The sequence below is a fragment of the Coenobita brevimanus genome, chromosome 101 (assembly GCF_032717465.1).
Source record: "Coenobita brevimanus isolate Jiangsu-jjx chromosome 101, ASM3271746v2, whole genome shotgun sequence".
Taxonomy (NCBI): Eukaryota; Metazoa; Arthropoda; class Malacostraca; order Decapoda; family Coenobitidae; genus Coenobita; species Coenobita brevimanus.
In genome coordinates, this window is record NC_137054.1 from 12188217 (window position 1) to 12202679 (window position 14463).

Sequence of the window (14463 nt, forward strand, 5' to 3'; positions counted from 1 at the left end):
GCCATTCGCTTCAATTCCAGAGGCGGAGGCAATGATACACCTCTATATCACCCCGTCCTCTGCCATTAAGCTGCCCTACCTCTAACTCACACCTCATTCATAGACCTCCCCACCCCATCCCTTCACCTTATCGTCGGTCTCCCCCTCGCCTAATCATTGCGAAGTTAAAACGAAAGAGAGAGGTGCGAGGGAACAGCGACACCTCACCTGACCTTTGACCTTGACCCCTGACCCGTGACGCATGCACTCCTCACCACTCACATATGCACACACATAAATACAGCACCTCACACATCCACACAAAATTCTACTACACCGCCTCACACCCACCCATGTGTAGACTATTCTCTCTCTCTCTCTCTCTCTCTCTCTCTCTCTCTCTCTCTCTCTCTCTCTCTCTCTCTCACACACACACACACACACACACACACACACACACACACACACACACACACACACACACAATCATCCCGTGTTCGTGAACCTGATTACATATGTGTAAGGACACGTGTGGGTGTGCACGTGGAAGTGCATGGGTATACACATGGGTTTGTTCTGTTTTGTGAGTATGTGTGTGTGTGTGTGTGTGTGTGTGTGTGTGTGTGTGTGTGTGTGTGTGTGTGTGTGTGTGTGTGTGTGTGTGTGTGTGTGTGTGTGTGTGTAGGTCGTTGTCTATGTTTTTCTATAACCTTTTTTTTTTATCTTCATCCAACTCTGAACATAAGCTACGAAGCCCATTCTCAAGGTAAAGTAATCCATCCACTAAACACAAAGAGCTGGTCACCTGCAGCCCTCAGGGGTCACCTTGCATTTGGGCACTCACACTCACCATCACTGTTCAGGTACAATTAGGACATGACATTGAGACCTGGTGTTATGATGTTAGCGAGGATGTTATCTTGCCTTGTTACTAAGATCATACGGAGGAACAGTGAAGTTAGTGTTTCATTTTCAATTTCTGGGTTAGATCAAGTGAACACATTTTCTCCAACCCACTGCCCTGTCCACTCCACCAGCACCTTTCTTGTATCTCCTAGTAAGTCATGAGTCTCTGTGTGAGTATCTATGACTCAATGCAAGTTTTTATGTTTATGTGCAAATATGTGTCTGTGTGCAAGTCTGTTTGTATGCCAGTCTGTGTGTCTGTGTGTAAAACTGTGTCTGTGTGAAAGGCTATGTCTATGTGTAAGTCTTTGTGTATGTAGGGTGTTGTTTTGCTTAGTCTGTGCATTCAGTCTTGTCACACACACACACACACACACACACACACACACACACACACACACACACACACACACACACACACACACATACATACACACACACACACACACATATCATCATAATTAGAGATTGGCAGAGACCGAGATGATACAGGTTACAGGGAAGCATTTTCTGTGTCACTGAACTTCATCTACACACACACACACACACACACACACACACACACACACACACACACACACACACACACACACACACATCACCATAATCAAAGGCCGTGTTGACTCAGCGTACAGAGACACCGTTTCCCCCTCACTAAATCTCACCCTCTCTATGAAGGTATGTTTGCTAGCTTGGCACCTTGAAAATTTATGGTGATAAGAATTTATAATGAATAAGTGTCAGTGAACGTAACTCTGATTTTTCTTTTCATTATTATTATTATTATTTATTATTTTTTTTTTGAGCTTGTGTATCCTAATGTTTACCCTTTCGCTACAGAGAAGAGGGAGGTCAACTGTCAGCTAAATGAAAGCGTTTGAATGAGCTGAATGAACGCAAGTGTTTGTGTTCTATAGCGTTGAGTGCTAGAGATTTTTTTTTTTTTTGATGATGGATGGATGGATGAATTTTTTGTTGTAGGAGGAACATTCTGTATGGTGTAGATTTTTTTATATATACATATATCTCATTGTTGAGCAGTTAACGGTGCTCATCTCACATTCATTGAATGCAGCTACTTTTGCTTTGTGGTGAAGGTGATCTGAACACTGGCTCTTTCTACATCCTGATAACAAAAGACTTTTCTGTGACTGTAGATGATATTGTGGGGGAGCGGTTTAGGGTCGTATTATTTGCTGTTGCACCACAGTTCTGGCATGGGCTTACAAATAATAAATAAAAAAGAATGTCAGTAAATATATCAAAATAATCGTTTTTTTAATATTTAATTCACTGTGTCAAAATGTAAGTAAATATGAAGCAACGATATTATTATTATCATTTTTTTTTTTTGGGGGGGGAGGAATTATACATCAGCATGGCTGCCGAGAGCTAATTTCATGCTAATCAATAACAGGAGTGTGGCTTGAAAGTGCCGACATCAAATAATGTGTGATATTCAGAACACTGAAGTTCATTCGTCACCTCTTTTCAAAGGTTAATGATTTTGGCGTATCGTGCTGGTGTATGAAGTATTAGTTTGTGTGTGTGTGTGTGTGTGTGTGTGTGTGTGTGTGTGTGTGTGTGTGTGTGTGTGTGTGTGTGTGTGTGTGTGATTTTTTTTTTTTATGTATGTTCGGGTTGGTATTTTGATTGTTTGTATATGCATGTATGTACTCGTGTATATATATATTTATTTTTTTATGTGTCCGACTCCGGGCATAGGCTTCACAGCCTGCTCCCAAGGCCCAGTAGTCCTCCTGCATACTATACACCTCTACATGTCACCGCTGCGGCGCTAACACCCACCGTCCATTCTGAATACATTCTAGGGCTGGTCCATATAGGACTGATTCATTGGTATTAGCGGGGGTACATTTGCGACATGTTGACGGGTCTTTTGGTAGATCAGTAAAGTATGTTTTTATTAAATTCAAATCCTTAAACTGTTCACTGCCCAAGTAGGAATTCGAACCTGTGTGTGTGTGTTTGTATATGCGACCGGACACATGTGTACCATTCCACAGCAGGTGTGTATGCTGTGTAATATTTGTCTCCTAAACACCTGTGTACTCGTTTTTAGGTGCTAGTGTAGGCAGTATGGTGTATGGTGGCTATATAACTGGCGTGAGCGGTGCCAGTGGTGGAACAGGTGTAGGCAGCGTAGGTGCGGAAACAGAGCGACCGTGTGTCTTCATCTTACCTCCACCATGCATCGTCTTGGCGTCTGGATCTTACTTGGCCTTGTCATCATGGTCTCCGGTGAGGGATCTGTGTAGAACCTGGCAAAGTAAGAGTATTTACGGAGGACGATTAATGTTTTATAAATGAAACCCCTTCTCCTTTGAAAGTTCTGAAAGATGTGGTTCAGACATGACTTGTAATAATTATTCCCTAGCAACACCTTGCATGGTAACGGACTGCATTATGACGCAAACACACTTTTATAGATGTATATCCTTTCACACGCATAACTAAGGATATGGATAGGCCTTCGAAATGCGCTCCATAATAAGTGTAGGGAAATTCATTCTTTTGATTGCATAATTGAAACGAGTGCAACTTTGTCATGTACACACACTCAAAAAAGTACCGTTATAGGGAGGTCCGATGAGTTTCGTACTGAACAATCCAGCTGTCTCGGTAGGGTTGGAGGAAGGTAGTTATCAAACGTTTCATTCGTGGTGTCAGTTTGTATCGTGCAGTAGGTGTAGCGATACTTTTTTGAGTGTGTGTACATTTCCATACATCATTAATCCATCCAAATTGATGATTCGCTCGATGCTTTACTCCCTCATCCTTATTTCATTTATTCCCACATTCACATACCATATCCATCCATATTCTAGGCCTCCCACGCCGTCTCTTACTCCCAAACTCACCTACAGTATACCAACCCTTTTCACAACCCTATTAATTTCCATCGTTTCACTGTGATCCTTCCACCACAGCACACTCTCCTTTACCCTCCGACTACTTTGATCAGCAGACTTCTTCACTCCACATCATTCATGAATCTATTTCTTACCTAATCCACCTTCCGCACAGCACATGCATTCCTCTATAGTTTAATTTCTACCTCCCTCACTCTTGAAATTTTATGCCTATGAAACTCTACGGTCATTTGAACTAAACAGGCTAAACTTACCTCAACCTCCACTGCAGTACTAAGCTTAAAAGATCTAATTCCATTTTAGAACACCCGTTTATGCAGCTTAGAAATATCTCATGGACTGAAGAGGTAAAAAATTTCTTCGATGTGAATAATCTCCGACTTTCAAAAAATATATTTACTTTATTATCATTATTCCAGACACACTGTATCATGCATAATAAAGAAAGTGCCAGCATTTTTTTATTTATTACACTCAACAAGGCTACCGAATTATCACATGAAATAATACCGTCAGGGTGATGACCTATTTCTTGGCACACGGTTACAAAGAGAAGCCTCTCATGACGAAGGGGTTAATAGCCACGTATATATTATTTTCATATCATTCTGGTGTGTTGTGAGGAACACACACACACACACACACACACACACACACACACACACACACACACACACACACACACACACACACACACACACACAGTAAAATTTTAATTCTTCAGTCGTTACACATCCATCACACTGACTACCTGTTTATTCCTACCTCCCTGCTAGGAAAGGACTGCGTGTGGGACAAGGCCAAGTCATTCCCTGATAACCCTCCTCTTATATTCGACTCCACTGGGCAGCTGGTCCTTCCCGTGGTGGAGGGGGACAAGACGATCGTCAGGTGAGGCTTCTTTTACATACTTTAGTTCTTTCATCTTAATTTGGCTCAGATTTTCGTTCTTTTGCAGCTTATTTCACTTAGCTCAGTAGCAGAATAAAACAATACTACTACTCTACATCCTTCCTACAGCACTTCTTCGTGACTGGCTTCATATTCTAGCGTGAATCTGTTTTTACCAGTCAGCATTCAAAATTGAAAGATGACAAGTTTAGCCCAAGTTAGGGTAAAAACAGCATAGTACAGGGTTGGCGTAGTAACCCTCTGAATGTGACGGGATCCTCTGAGATGAGAATCCCCTTCAGAAACGAATAATAGTTAACTACAAGTCGTGTGAGCTTACGATAAAACAGCGAAAATAGGAAGATAACAGTATCCTCTTTGATGGGGGACGGGAAGTGTTGTGTCTGATCAGGTATTGCACAGGACTGTCCTACCCCGGGATGCATGCTTGCTTACATACGTCTTTGTTTATTTTGTATTTAACCATTAGGCAGAATCCGTTATATGAAATTTTCTCTCAAAGATGTTATTCTGGTTAATTCCAAATAATTTTCTGGAGTCGGCTACGAATCCAAAAACTCAATGGTCGATTCCTTAATAGGGTCTTATTTTGCTATCCTTATCTTTAGCTCATGGAATTAAGTATCATAGTAACAGCCTTATTAGTAACAAACAGCCCCGAAAGGACCATTAAGTCTGTCGATGCTTGCTTTCCTTTGTACTCATTTGTAACAAGACGGTGACTTATGTTTAGTTATTCCTCCTTATGAAGTACTGTTTCTATTTTGCTCCTGGTAATGTTAGATACAAAATTCATTTACATGTACTACCTCTCTCTCTCTCTCTCTCTCTCTCTCTCTCTCTCCCATCAGTCTATCTTTCTGTTTATCTATCTATCTATCTCCACCATTTTAGCCCCTTCACCACCCTCCTCTTCGCCAGGGTGCGCAAGGGAACCAAGCTGACCATTGCCTGTCCAGGGAGCTCCGTGGGCACAGTGAAGGGCGAGTTGCAGTCGGTGCAGGCAAAGTGCATTGGCAACACTAGGCTCCTCGTTAAGGGCAGGGTGAGAGAAGCAGTAGTAATAGAAGTAGTAGTAGTGGTAGTAATAGCAGTAGTTATAACCTTAAGATCATCTGAACGTGAACTCATTGGATTGCAGACTGAATTTGCCCTTCTTCTGCAGTCCACTATCCTTCTTTCGCGGGATGGGAAAGGGATTGAGGGACATTTGGGGAAGTACAAGAACAGTTATTAGTTACAGCTGTGATTTGTTCTCTCTCTCTCTCTCTCTCTCTCTCTCTCTCTCTCAAATTGCCATAACCTGGTGGGTTAGGAGGCTCACCAACTCCTCTTCCTTACTAATTTATCTCAGACGGTTTTATTTAACAGTGACAAGGCTAGAACAATCGCATTAACCATCATTATTTTTTATGGTGCTTTTACTTCCAGACGATTTTATTCAGCTTGGGACTTTCATAATAAAGGTAATAGTATTTTCTTGTATCTTTTTATAATGTAGACTGTGTTGGCATAATTAACATGCAAGAGAATACAGGTAACGAATAGATTAAAAAACAAAAAGATAAAATAAATACATAAAATAAATTCGATGTGGAAGAAATGCTAAGGAGTTTTCTATGTCCAACACACACACACACACACACACACACACACACACACACACACACACACACACACACACACACACACACACACACACGGGAACGGAAGTCTGGCGAGTCATGTCTGATTTACGAGCTGTTTGCCCTATAAAATCATTTGTGTTGTAGTCCAGTTTTTATCGAATTTTTAATGATGGGGGGACTACCTCCCTCTCTTCCCCTCCCTTCTCTCTCTCTCTCTCTCTCTCTCTCTCTCTCTCTCTCTCTCCCTCTCTCTCTCTCTGCAAATGTAAGGTTATAGTCAAGCTTATTTTTGGTACTACAATAAAAAAAAGAAACTACAGTATTTCCTTTGAGTTATATCTGTCTCTCTCTTGGAAGGACTATTTTTTAACTTGACCCCTTCAGTTCGATGACCGGTTTCACATTTTATTCCTGCTGCCTCCAGACGATTTTACTCACCTTAAGGGGAGAGAGGGGTTAGAGATAGCTTTCACCGACCCCCTTCACTACGAAAGGTCTTCCCTGAGATCAATAAAATCGTCTGGAGATAGTAGGAATAAAGGCAAGATAACACATCAGTGGATCCTGGGGTTGAGAGAGAGAGAGAGAGAGAGAGAGAGAGAGGAGAAAACTTGCATTAACTCTCCTTTTCCCTCCCCCATTCTTCATCCTCCACCCTCAGAAATACTCCCTGATGAGGCTTGGATGCACAGATGCGGCGAAGTCGTCGATCCTGAGTGACCTGGGATCCTGTGCAGGGGGCGTGGGAGAGCTGGAAGCCATAGGGTTCAACGTCAGCGCCTCCTTCTTCTATCAGCTGGTCAGTGAGGAGGAATGTGTGAATATTTGTCCTTTTTTTCGTATAATATTCAACGTATATTCTCTTTCTTTCTTTTTTTCTTAATTTTTGCTTTCGTTTACTACATTGGTTTTATATATATTTTCTTAATTTTGACTTCTTTTTTTTTCCGACTCCTACTCCGGTCAGTGAGGAGTAATATATGACTTATTTTTTCATATAAGCTTTCATGAATATTCTCTTTTTTTCTGTTTCTTGCTTTTTTTTTTATTTAGTTTTCTACATAACTTTACATATTATTTCTTAGATCTGATTATTTTTTTCGGCTCCCACTTCAATCAGGTTGTTAGTGAAGAGTAATATAAGGATTTTTGTTTTCACATGTTTAATGTATATTCTGTTTATTCTGTTTTTATTTATGGTTTAGTTTCTCTTTTAGATTTACATATTTCTTCTTGACTTCTATTTTGATTATTTTTTACTCGTTTTTCTGTCAGTTGGTCAGAGTGGATTAATAAGAAATTGTCTTCATACACACGTTTAATATAAATTCTCTTTACTCTGTTTCTATTTATGATTTAGTTGTCAGTGTAGTTTTCAATATTTTTTCGTATTTTTTCACTTACTTTTTTGTTTTTTTTATTTTTTTACTTATTATTTCTGGTTTGGTTTTCTGTAGGGTTCATAATTTTTTGATATTTTTTCTTTATTTTCCTTTCCTTTTTTTACTTTGCTTACTTTCTGCCTTGTGTACCCTTATTTTTCGATTTATTTGTATTTACATTTTCTTCCGTTTCTCTTTCATTTTGTTGACAGGCGCCTGGCTGTTTGGTGGTCTGAGGCGCCGGTAGAAGTGAAGGTATTTTGGTGTGAGAATGAGTTTATTTTATTTTTTTTAATCTTTAGCATAGATATTGATGTCAAGTTTTCAGTCGTTTTTCATTCCAATCTCTCTCTCTCTCTCTCTCTCTCTCTCTCTCTCTCTCTCTCTCTCTCTCATACAACCAGTGTAGATATGTATTCATTTATCAGTCCATCTGCCTATCTGTTTATCTATCTATCTATCTATAATTCTATATGTATATCCATGTCTCTATCCATCTATCTATTATATGTATATCTATGCATCCATCTAATTACAATCAATATCCATCTTCCTAAATTTATTCACCCATCCGACCATCAACCTATCTATCTATCCATCTATCTATCTATCTATCTATTTATTTATCTCCCCCTCCTCCTATAGATCCGAGTCTGCTTTGATCCAGCGGCAGAGACGACCCTGTACACGGACCACGTCATCCACGGCGCCCATCTACCCGCCAAGGACATCAACCCCTCCAGGCCCTCCTTTAAGACGTCCACGGGCTTCTTCAGCGTCAGTATGAACAATGTCTACACGAAGGCGGCTCAGCTGGCGTTGATGGAGGTCCTGCTGGGGAGTGAAGTAAGATGGGGTGGAGGTTTTTATTGTTTTACCTATTTATTTATTTGTCTGTGATGATGGTAGATCTTTCACCCTTATATTTTCTCTCCCTATTGCTGGATATTATCTCATGTCATCTTTAAGCTGGAGAAAAGGACAGTATGATGATGATGATGATGATAATGATGGTGATAATGATGATGCTGATGCTGTACGATGCAATCCAGGTAAGGGAGCTCCAAATGACCCCCAAATTAGGTATTAAATGGCAAAAACATTCACGAATATTTTAGGAATATCACAACGCTAACTGACGCCACTTCACTCATATAATTATCTGTCCTTCCCATCAGTCCCTGGCCAGCACTATCATCAACTCCGGCAAGCAGCTGTACCTCGCCAGGGGCCATATGTCTCCAGATGCTGACTTCGTGACGGTGGCCGAGCAGGACGCCACCTATTACTACATCAACGCCCTCCCGCAGTGGCAGGCCTTCAACAACGGCGACTGGAAGGTAAGGCGTGAGATGTCCACAACTTATCCTCCAAAGTTTGCGTTATTACCTGTAGCCTGACACTTCATTCCGTCTTTATATAGCGTGTTTGTTTTGCTTTGTTTTATTTTGTTTTGTTTTCTATTTACTGTCGTCCGTAACGCGAAGGCTTTTCTCTGATGACAGGGTAGAAATAATACCTTTTTCGTTTTTCTTGCATCTGATAAAAGCCGACTACAAGGAGAGCGGGGAACTGGATATCCATTCTCTGCCCTGGTATATGGGAGTGTAGTGACCTATCGGTCAATGCATGTAGTACAAGCAGTCTCGCAACTCCTACGGCACAGGAGGGAGAAACTGGAACCGATATTTCTTCTTATTCTGAGCATACTTTGAAAGAGTCGGAGAGCTATACTCCAGATCCCGCACCTCATGTGAACATGGGAAACAGGGTCAGGATAAGGACAATGATTACGACGTACTGCATAATGTTGGATGATCTTTTTCTTCTATCCCGGAGAGTAAGTTGATTCTGGATTTTCGACAAACTTCATATACCTACCTTTCTTCCTGCGTGATCAGAGCATCGTGTTGTTGAAAAAGGTACAGTAAATTGTTGATGGCACTGAGTATACTGTATATATATTTAAAGCACCGAAGCTTTGCAGTGTCCATATGGTAACAAACTTCCTTCCCTGCCTCCTAGTCTTTTCCACTCCTCCCAGACCCCTGCCTCCTCTCCTCCTCTCTGCTCTTCACATCCTTCTGTTTGCTCGCACATATCCGTCTCCATTCACACCGCACATAGATGCCCATCTGTGGGTATCCCTCCATCATTCAATCCTAGTTTGACCCTGGGATTGGCTCCTCAGTCCAAACACTAAAGGCGAGCGTGACTAGAAGCCTTTTCCTGAATGTCATTATATAAGCAATAAATCCCACCCAACCCTTGGATTTAACCCATTCAGTCCGATGAAATATCTTTTATTCTTGATATCTCCAGAACACTTTATTCATTTAAGGATAAGTTTCAGTACTAGAAGTCTTTCCAGAGGTGAATAAATTATGTGCAGGTAGGAAGAATAAAAACTACTTCATCACAGCGTGGGTTAAATCCTGACATATCACGCCCGGTTAGAGAGACTTAACTTACTAGACCACCAGGCGTAATTATGTGGGTGTAACTCATTCCAACTTCACCTCTCCGTGCAGCAATTGGAGTATGCGACGCGTGCCCTGGCTGAGTCGCAACAAGGGGACCTGCGAGTGTACAGTGGCGGGTTTGGCGTCCTGCAGCTGGCAGATATAAACAACAACTCAGTGGACATCTACCTGGGACTGGTGGAGGAAAAGAAAGTTGTGCCCGTTCCAGCTGTCACTTGGAAGGTGGGGCAGATGTGAATTCCATTATAATTTACCATTGGACCGTACTCAGGTGGCATAGGAGGTTTCGTGGCATCTCTTTCCAAGCGATTTATTGTTGCCCATTAGACTACATATCAACATTCTCTTCTGTGATTTTCATATCGTTTTTTTTTAACATATAATGCATCAGCAGCACAGAGCAGGATATTGAGACGTAACGTGAAGAACAAATCGCTAAGAAAGAAGCATTATGGACTATCCAAAGTCACGGATACACAAGGATAACAGCCTAGTCGATATCTATCTGGGTCTGAGTGAGGGAAGAAAGTCGGACTCACTCCAGTAGTTACTTGGAGAGTGGGACAAACTCTGTCTATCTGTCTGTCTATCTATCAATCTGTCTGTCTCAGCCAGTCAGTCAGTCTGTCTGTCTGTCAATCAATAATTAGTCTATCTATAGCCAGACACCTTATTTCCGTAAGGGATGACCACTAACAAATCGCTTCCATGTCATGCTATCCACTGTCATTTGGCTGTTCTCCCCCTAACTCACACGTCCTCTCTCTTATACAGTATGTCTCTCTTCCCTCCATCCCTCCATTTCTTTTCGGTCTCCCTCTAACCCTCTCCCCCTCCACCTCACTCACATACACTCTTCTAGCTAGTCTCTCATTCTCCATCCTCTCCACTCACTCTGGGAATTATTAAGCCCTTCAGACATAGCACTTTTTTTTTCTATTCTTGCTGTCCCAAAGCGTCTGTATTCATTTCAGGATAGACTTTCGAACTGAAGAGGTTAAATATATCCCTCATTATATCCCTTCACTACGAGGGTGCTCTCCTAAACCAAGTAAAATCGTCTTGTAAACAACAAGAATACAATGCAAAATTCTTTCTTGAGCTGGAGGAATTGGATGATCAAAAAATTCTATGTCGATCAGAAAGAGACCTGATACGACTCAATCCCCCCCTCCTTTCTCTTAGGTGGTGCACGACGAGAAAAACAACCGCGCCGCCGCCATCGTAGGAGTGAACAACCCCCATCTCACCACCACCCCCGTCCCCCTCTGCTCCGGCTCCTGCGACGCCTTGGGATGGATAGACTTCGAAGCGACCGACCTTGATGACGGCTACACTTACTGCTGCACCGTGGCCGACCTCCGCGCCGCCGTTCCCTACGTTCCCGACCTGGGCGACGTGGATCTGCTCTCTACTGAAGGATGTGGCGTATAAGTAACATGGATTAGTCGACAGATTCACTTTCCATGCCGTATGAGCCTTCCTCCTCCCCATCCCCCCCCTCCTGCCTCCTTCTTCTGTCCCCTCCCCCCCTCCGTCATTTCGTTACTGGAGGATGTGACGTATAAGTAACATGGATTAGTCGACAGATTCATTTCCTAACCCTCTGACTTCCTCTGTCTTCCTCCTAACTTCCCACGTGAAGTATCGTCTGCGGCAAAGAAAGCGCCATGAATAGTTGATAAATTTACTGCTTTACCATCTAATTCTTCCTTTGTCTCCCTCCTTCCTTCCGAGGGCACTGGCTTCAGCAATTAAAAGAAGTGTGGATAGTCAACAAATTCACTTCCTCACCAGTTAAATCTTTCACCGTCTCCGTTTCCTGCTTTCGGAGAGCACAGGCTGCTGCAAAGAAATGTGGATAATTGACAGGTCCACTTCCTCACCATCTGATTCTTCCTTTGTCCTCTCCTTTCTTTTGACTTGCTGGAAAGCCTTGTCCGACCACCACAAATTGTACAGTCGTGGTGTTATACACTTGCATCTCCTGGACACGCCGAAGTCATCATACGATCCATTTCCTTTTATTTTATATAGTATTTAAATTCTGTGTTTATCAATTTCTGGGGAACGATACCACTAAAGACCAAGCAGTAATTAAAACAAGAATATGATAAACATAAATTTTACCCGTGTTCTATGCTTGTTAAGTTCTCTATTAATATAAGCTAGGGAGACAGCCCTCCCCCCTTTTAGTTTCCGACAACCAACCACCTTCTCACTGCTGGAGTTAAGTTGCAGAAAGAGTTCCCTATCTTCGTTTTTACCTTCGGCGATAACCAGCAGGTCAGCGAGTAGCCAAAGTTCTTCTTCTTCTTCTGGCGGATTTGTTAAAATGAGGCCTTTGGAGACATAAGAGTGGTACCTTCTTATGTAATTTGACATGGAGAATTCAAATCTGCCATCAGCTGACACCTGAGGTGGTGCCATCTAGCGACAACTTTTGTAAACGTGCTTAATTTATGCCTATTGAGACATAAAAGTGGTTCCATATTAGAGTATTCTTCATGGTGAAACCAAATTTGCTGTCACCTGACACCTGTGGTGGCGCAAACCTCCAGAATCTGGGAAGTGGATCTCTGTTCAGGCTAGTTACATGTTACAGCAAACTGTTTGAAACAAGAGTCTCACCGCAAGTCCCAGAGCAACTTTTTTTTTTTTTTTTACGTCTCCCTGTATAACAAATTAAGGCATCAGTCATTAGTTTCTGCGTCTCATTTGTTGCTCCTCTGTAGGTGTGATAACGAAGACTGAATAATTTTGTTTTTCAGTATTATTTGTTATCAGTATTTCTTATTCGCTGTCCTTAGTGCTCCTTGATATATTGCTTTTATGATATTCTTCGACAGTGGCAAACAACTTTCAATGGGAAGAGTTTCGAACGAATGGTGACCATGCACAGGTTACATGGGAATTAACTAATCTGTTAACAAGGTACCCAACAAAATAATAAGTTACCCTGGAATATTCGTTTTTTTTTTAATGGTAATATGATAGAAAACGAAAGTAAATGGGAAACTCAAGTAAAAACATAGATCTTCAAGAAGTCTGGCATTATGTCCTTGTTGAGAAAGGGATGCTTAAGTTTATTATACTGTAGTTCTTTCGCCTTAACTTTGCCCAGATCTTCATCCCTTGTGACTTTATTTCAAGTAGCTCAGTGGCAGAAAAAGAGTGCTGCTACGGAGAGATGGCAGTTTTAGCCCAAGTCAACGCGAAAAGAATATAGTGACACTATATAGGACGATGCCAAAGATTAATCAAATATGGAGGTATGTAAAGTGAAACTGAGAGAGAGAGAGAGAGAGAGAGAGAGAGAGAGAGAGAGAGAGAGAGAGAGAGAGAGAGAGAGAGAGAGAAGGGGATAAGAGGATTAGGTGGAGTGATGCAATAAATATGGAAAACTTTTGATGTAAGCGTCACTTCTTGATTAGTTGTAAGTGCCCAAAACTGTGGAGCACTGTGGAATCCATAAAAAGTGTTTGAATAAAATGTTGAACGTGTGTGTGTGTGTGTGTGTGTGTGTGTGTTCCAAGATTGTGAGTTAGCAAGAAGGAACTGGTACGGTGGGATATTAAGGTGGAAATACAAGTTAATAACATCGGTATTAGAAGTTATATTCATGCATACTGTATATCACTCCATCACTGATGTCAAGTACGGAGCATTGCGTGGAAGAGTTGTTCCATGTGTTTAGTTTGTCGGGGGATACTCTCCCAGTTGGTTTTTCACAGAGGCCGATTCATGACGTTAAAAAAATAAAAATAAAAATAAATAAAAGTTTGTAGTAGGGATAAAGCGGAGAGATGGAGCAGAAAGATGTACACGAGATGAGATTAATGAGAATTGGTGAGTTGGTGACATTTAGGGCGATTCGTCTGTGGCAACCCTATCCGGAATTAAGGCGTCTGGATGTATTTAGGTAGAGGAAGAGCTTATCACTACAGTACTACAAGAAGGATTAAGCTATGCAATATAAGAATTTAGCTGGGTGTGTGGTATACGTAGAGTTATCTTTGCTTAATGATACACGTCAGAGTATGTAATTATGTGTTTATTGATTAATCACTCCTGAAATTGTTTTTCTTGGTACTCCAGATCAGCTTGTGGGTATATGTCATTAGTTTAGGTAATTCCTGAGCAAGACACACTGGGAGCTGAGATACCAGAACATCTAAATTACTGTTTTTCGACCCATTCAGTACAATAGGGATTTATCCTTCGCTCCTGTTACTTCCATACGGTATCATTCGGTTTGGGATGGACCTCTCGTTGCAAA

General features: G+C 41.5%; 1 protein-coding gene across 1 annotated transcript; it reads left to right on the top strand.

The window, feature by feature from the left end:
• The first annotated feature begins 3095 nt into the window (after nucleotides 1-3095).
• Nucleotides 3096-11618, top strand: LOC145414929 (salivary endonuclease-like). Its single transcript, XM_080284344.1, has 8 exons — nucleotides 3096-3147; nucleotides 4556-4670; nucleotides 5613-5736; nucleotides 6981-7118; nucleotides 8347-8547; nucleotides 8880-9041; nucleotides 10233-10406; nucleotides 11370-11618. Exons 1-8 carry the CDS (start codon nucleotides 3096-3098, stop codon nucleotides 11616-11618), a joined length of 1215 nt encoding a protein of 404 aa, XP_080140470.1.
• The last annotated feature ends 2845 nt before the right edge of the window (nucleotides 11619-14463 follow it).

What these genes read in the sequence shown, in the direction of transcription:
- LOC145414929 (XM_080284344.1), top strand. Translation starts at nt 3,096, where the DNA reads ATGCATCGTCTTGGCGTCTGGATCTTACTTGGCCTTGTCATCATGGTC. An exon ending in TCAACAACGGCGACTGGAAG is followed by an intron (nt 9,042 to 10,232) that starts GTAAGGCGTGAG and finishes CTCTCCGTGCAG; the next exon opens with CAATTGGAGTATGCGACGCG. An exon ending in TTCCAGCTGTCACTTGGAAG is followed by an intron (nt 10,407 to 11,369) that starts GTGGGGCAGATG and finishes CCTTTCTCTTAG; the next exon opens with GTGGTGCACGACGAGAAAAA.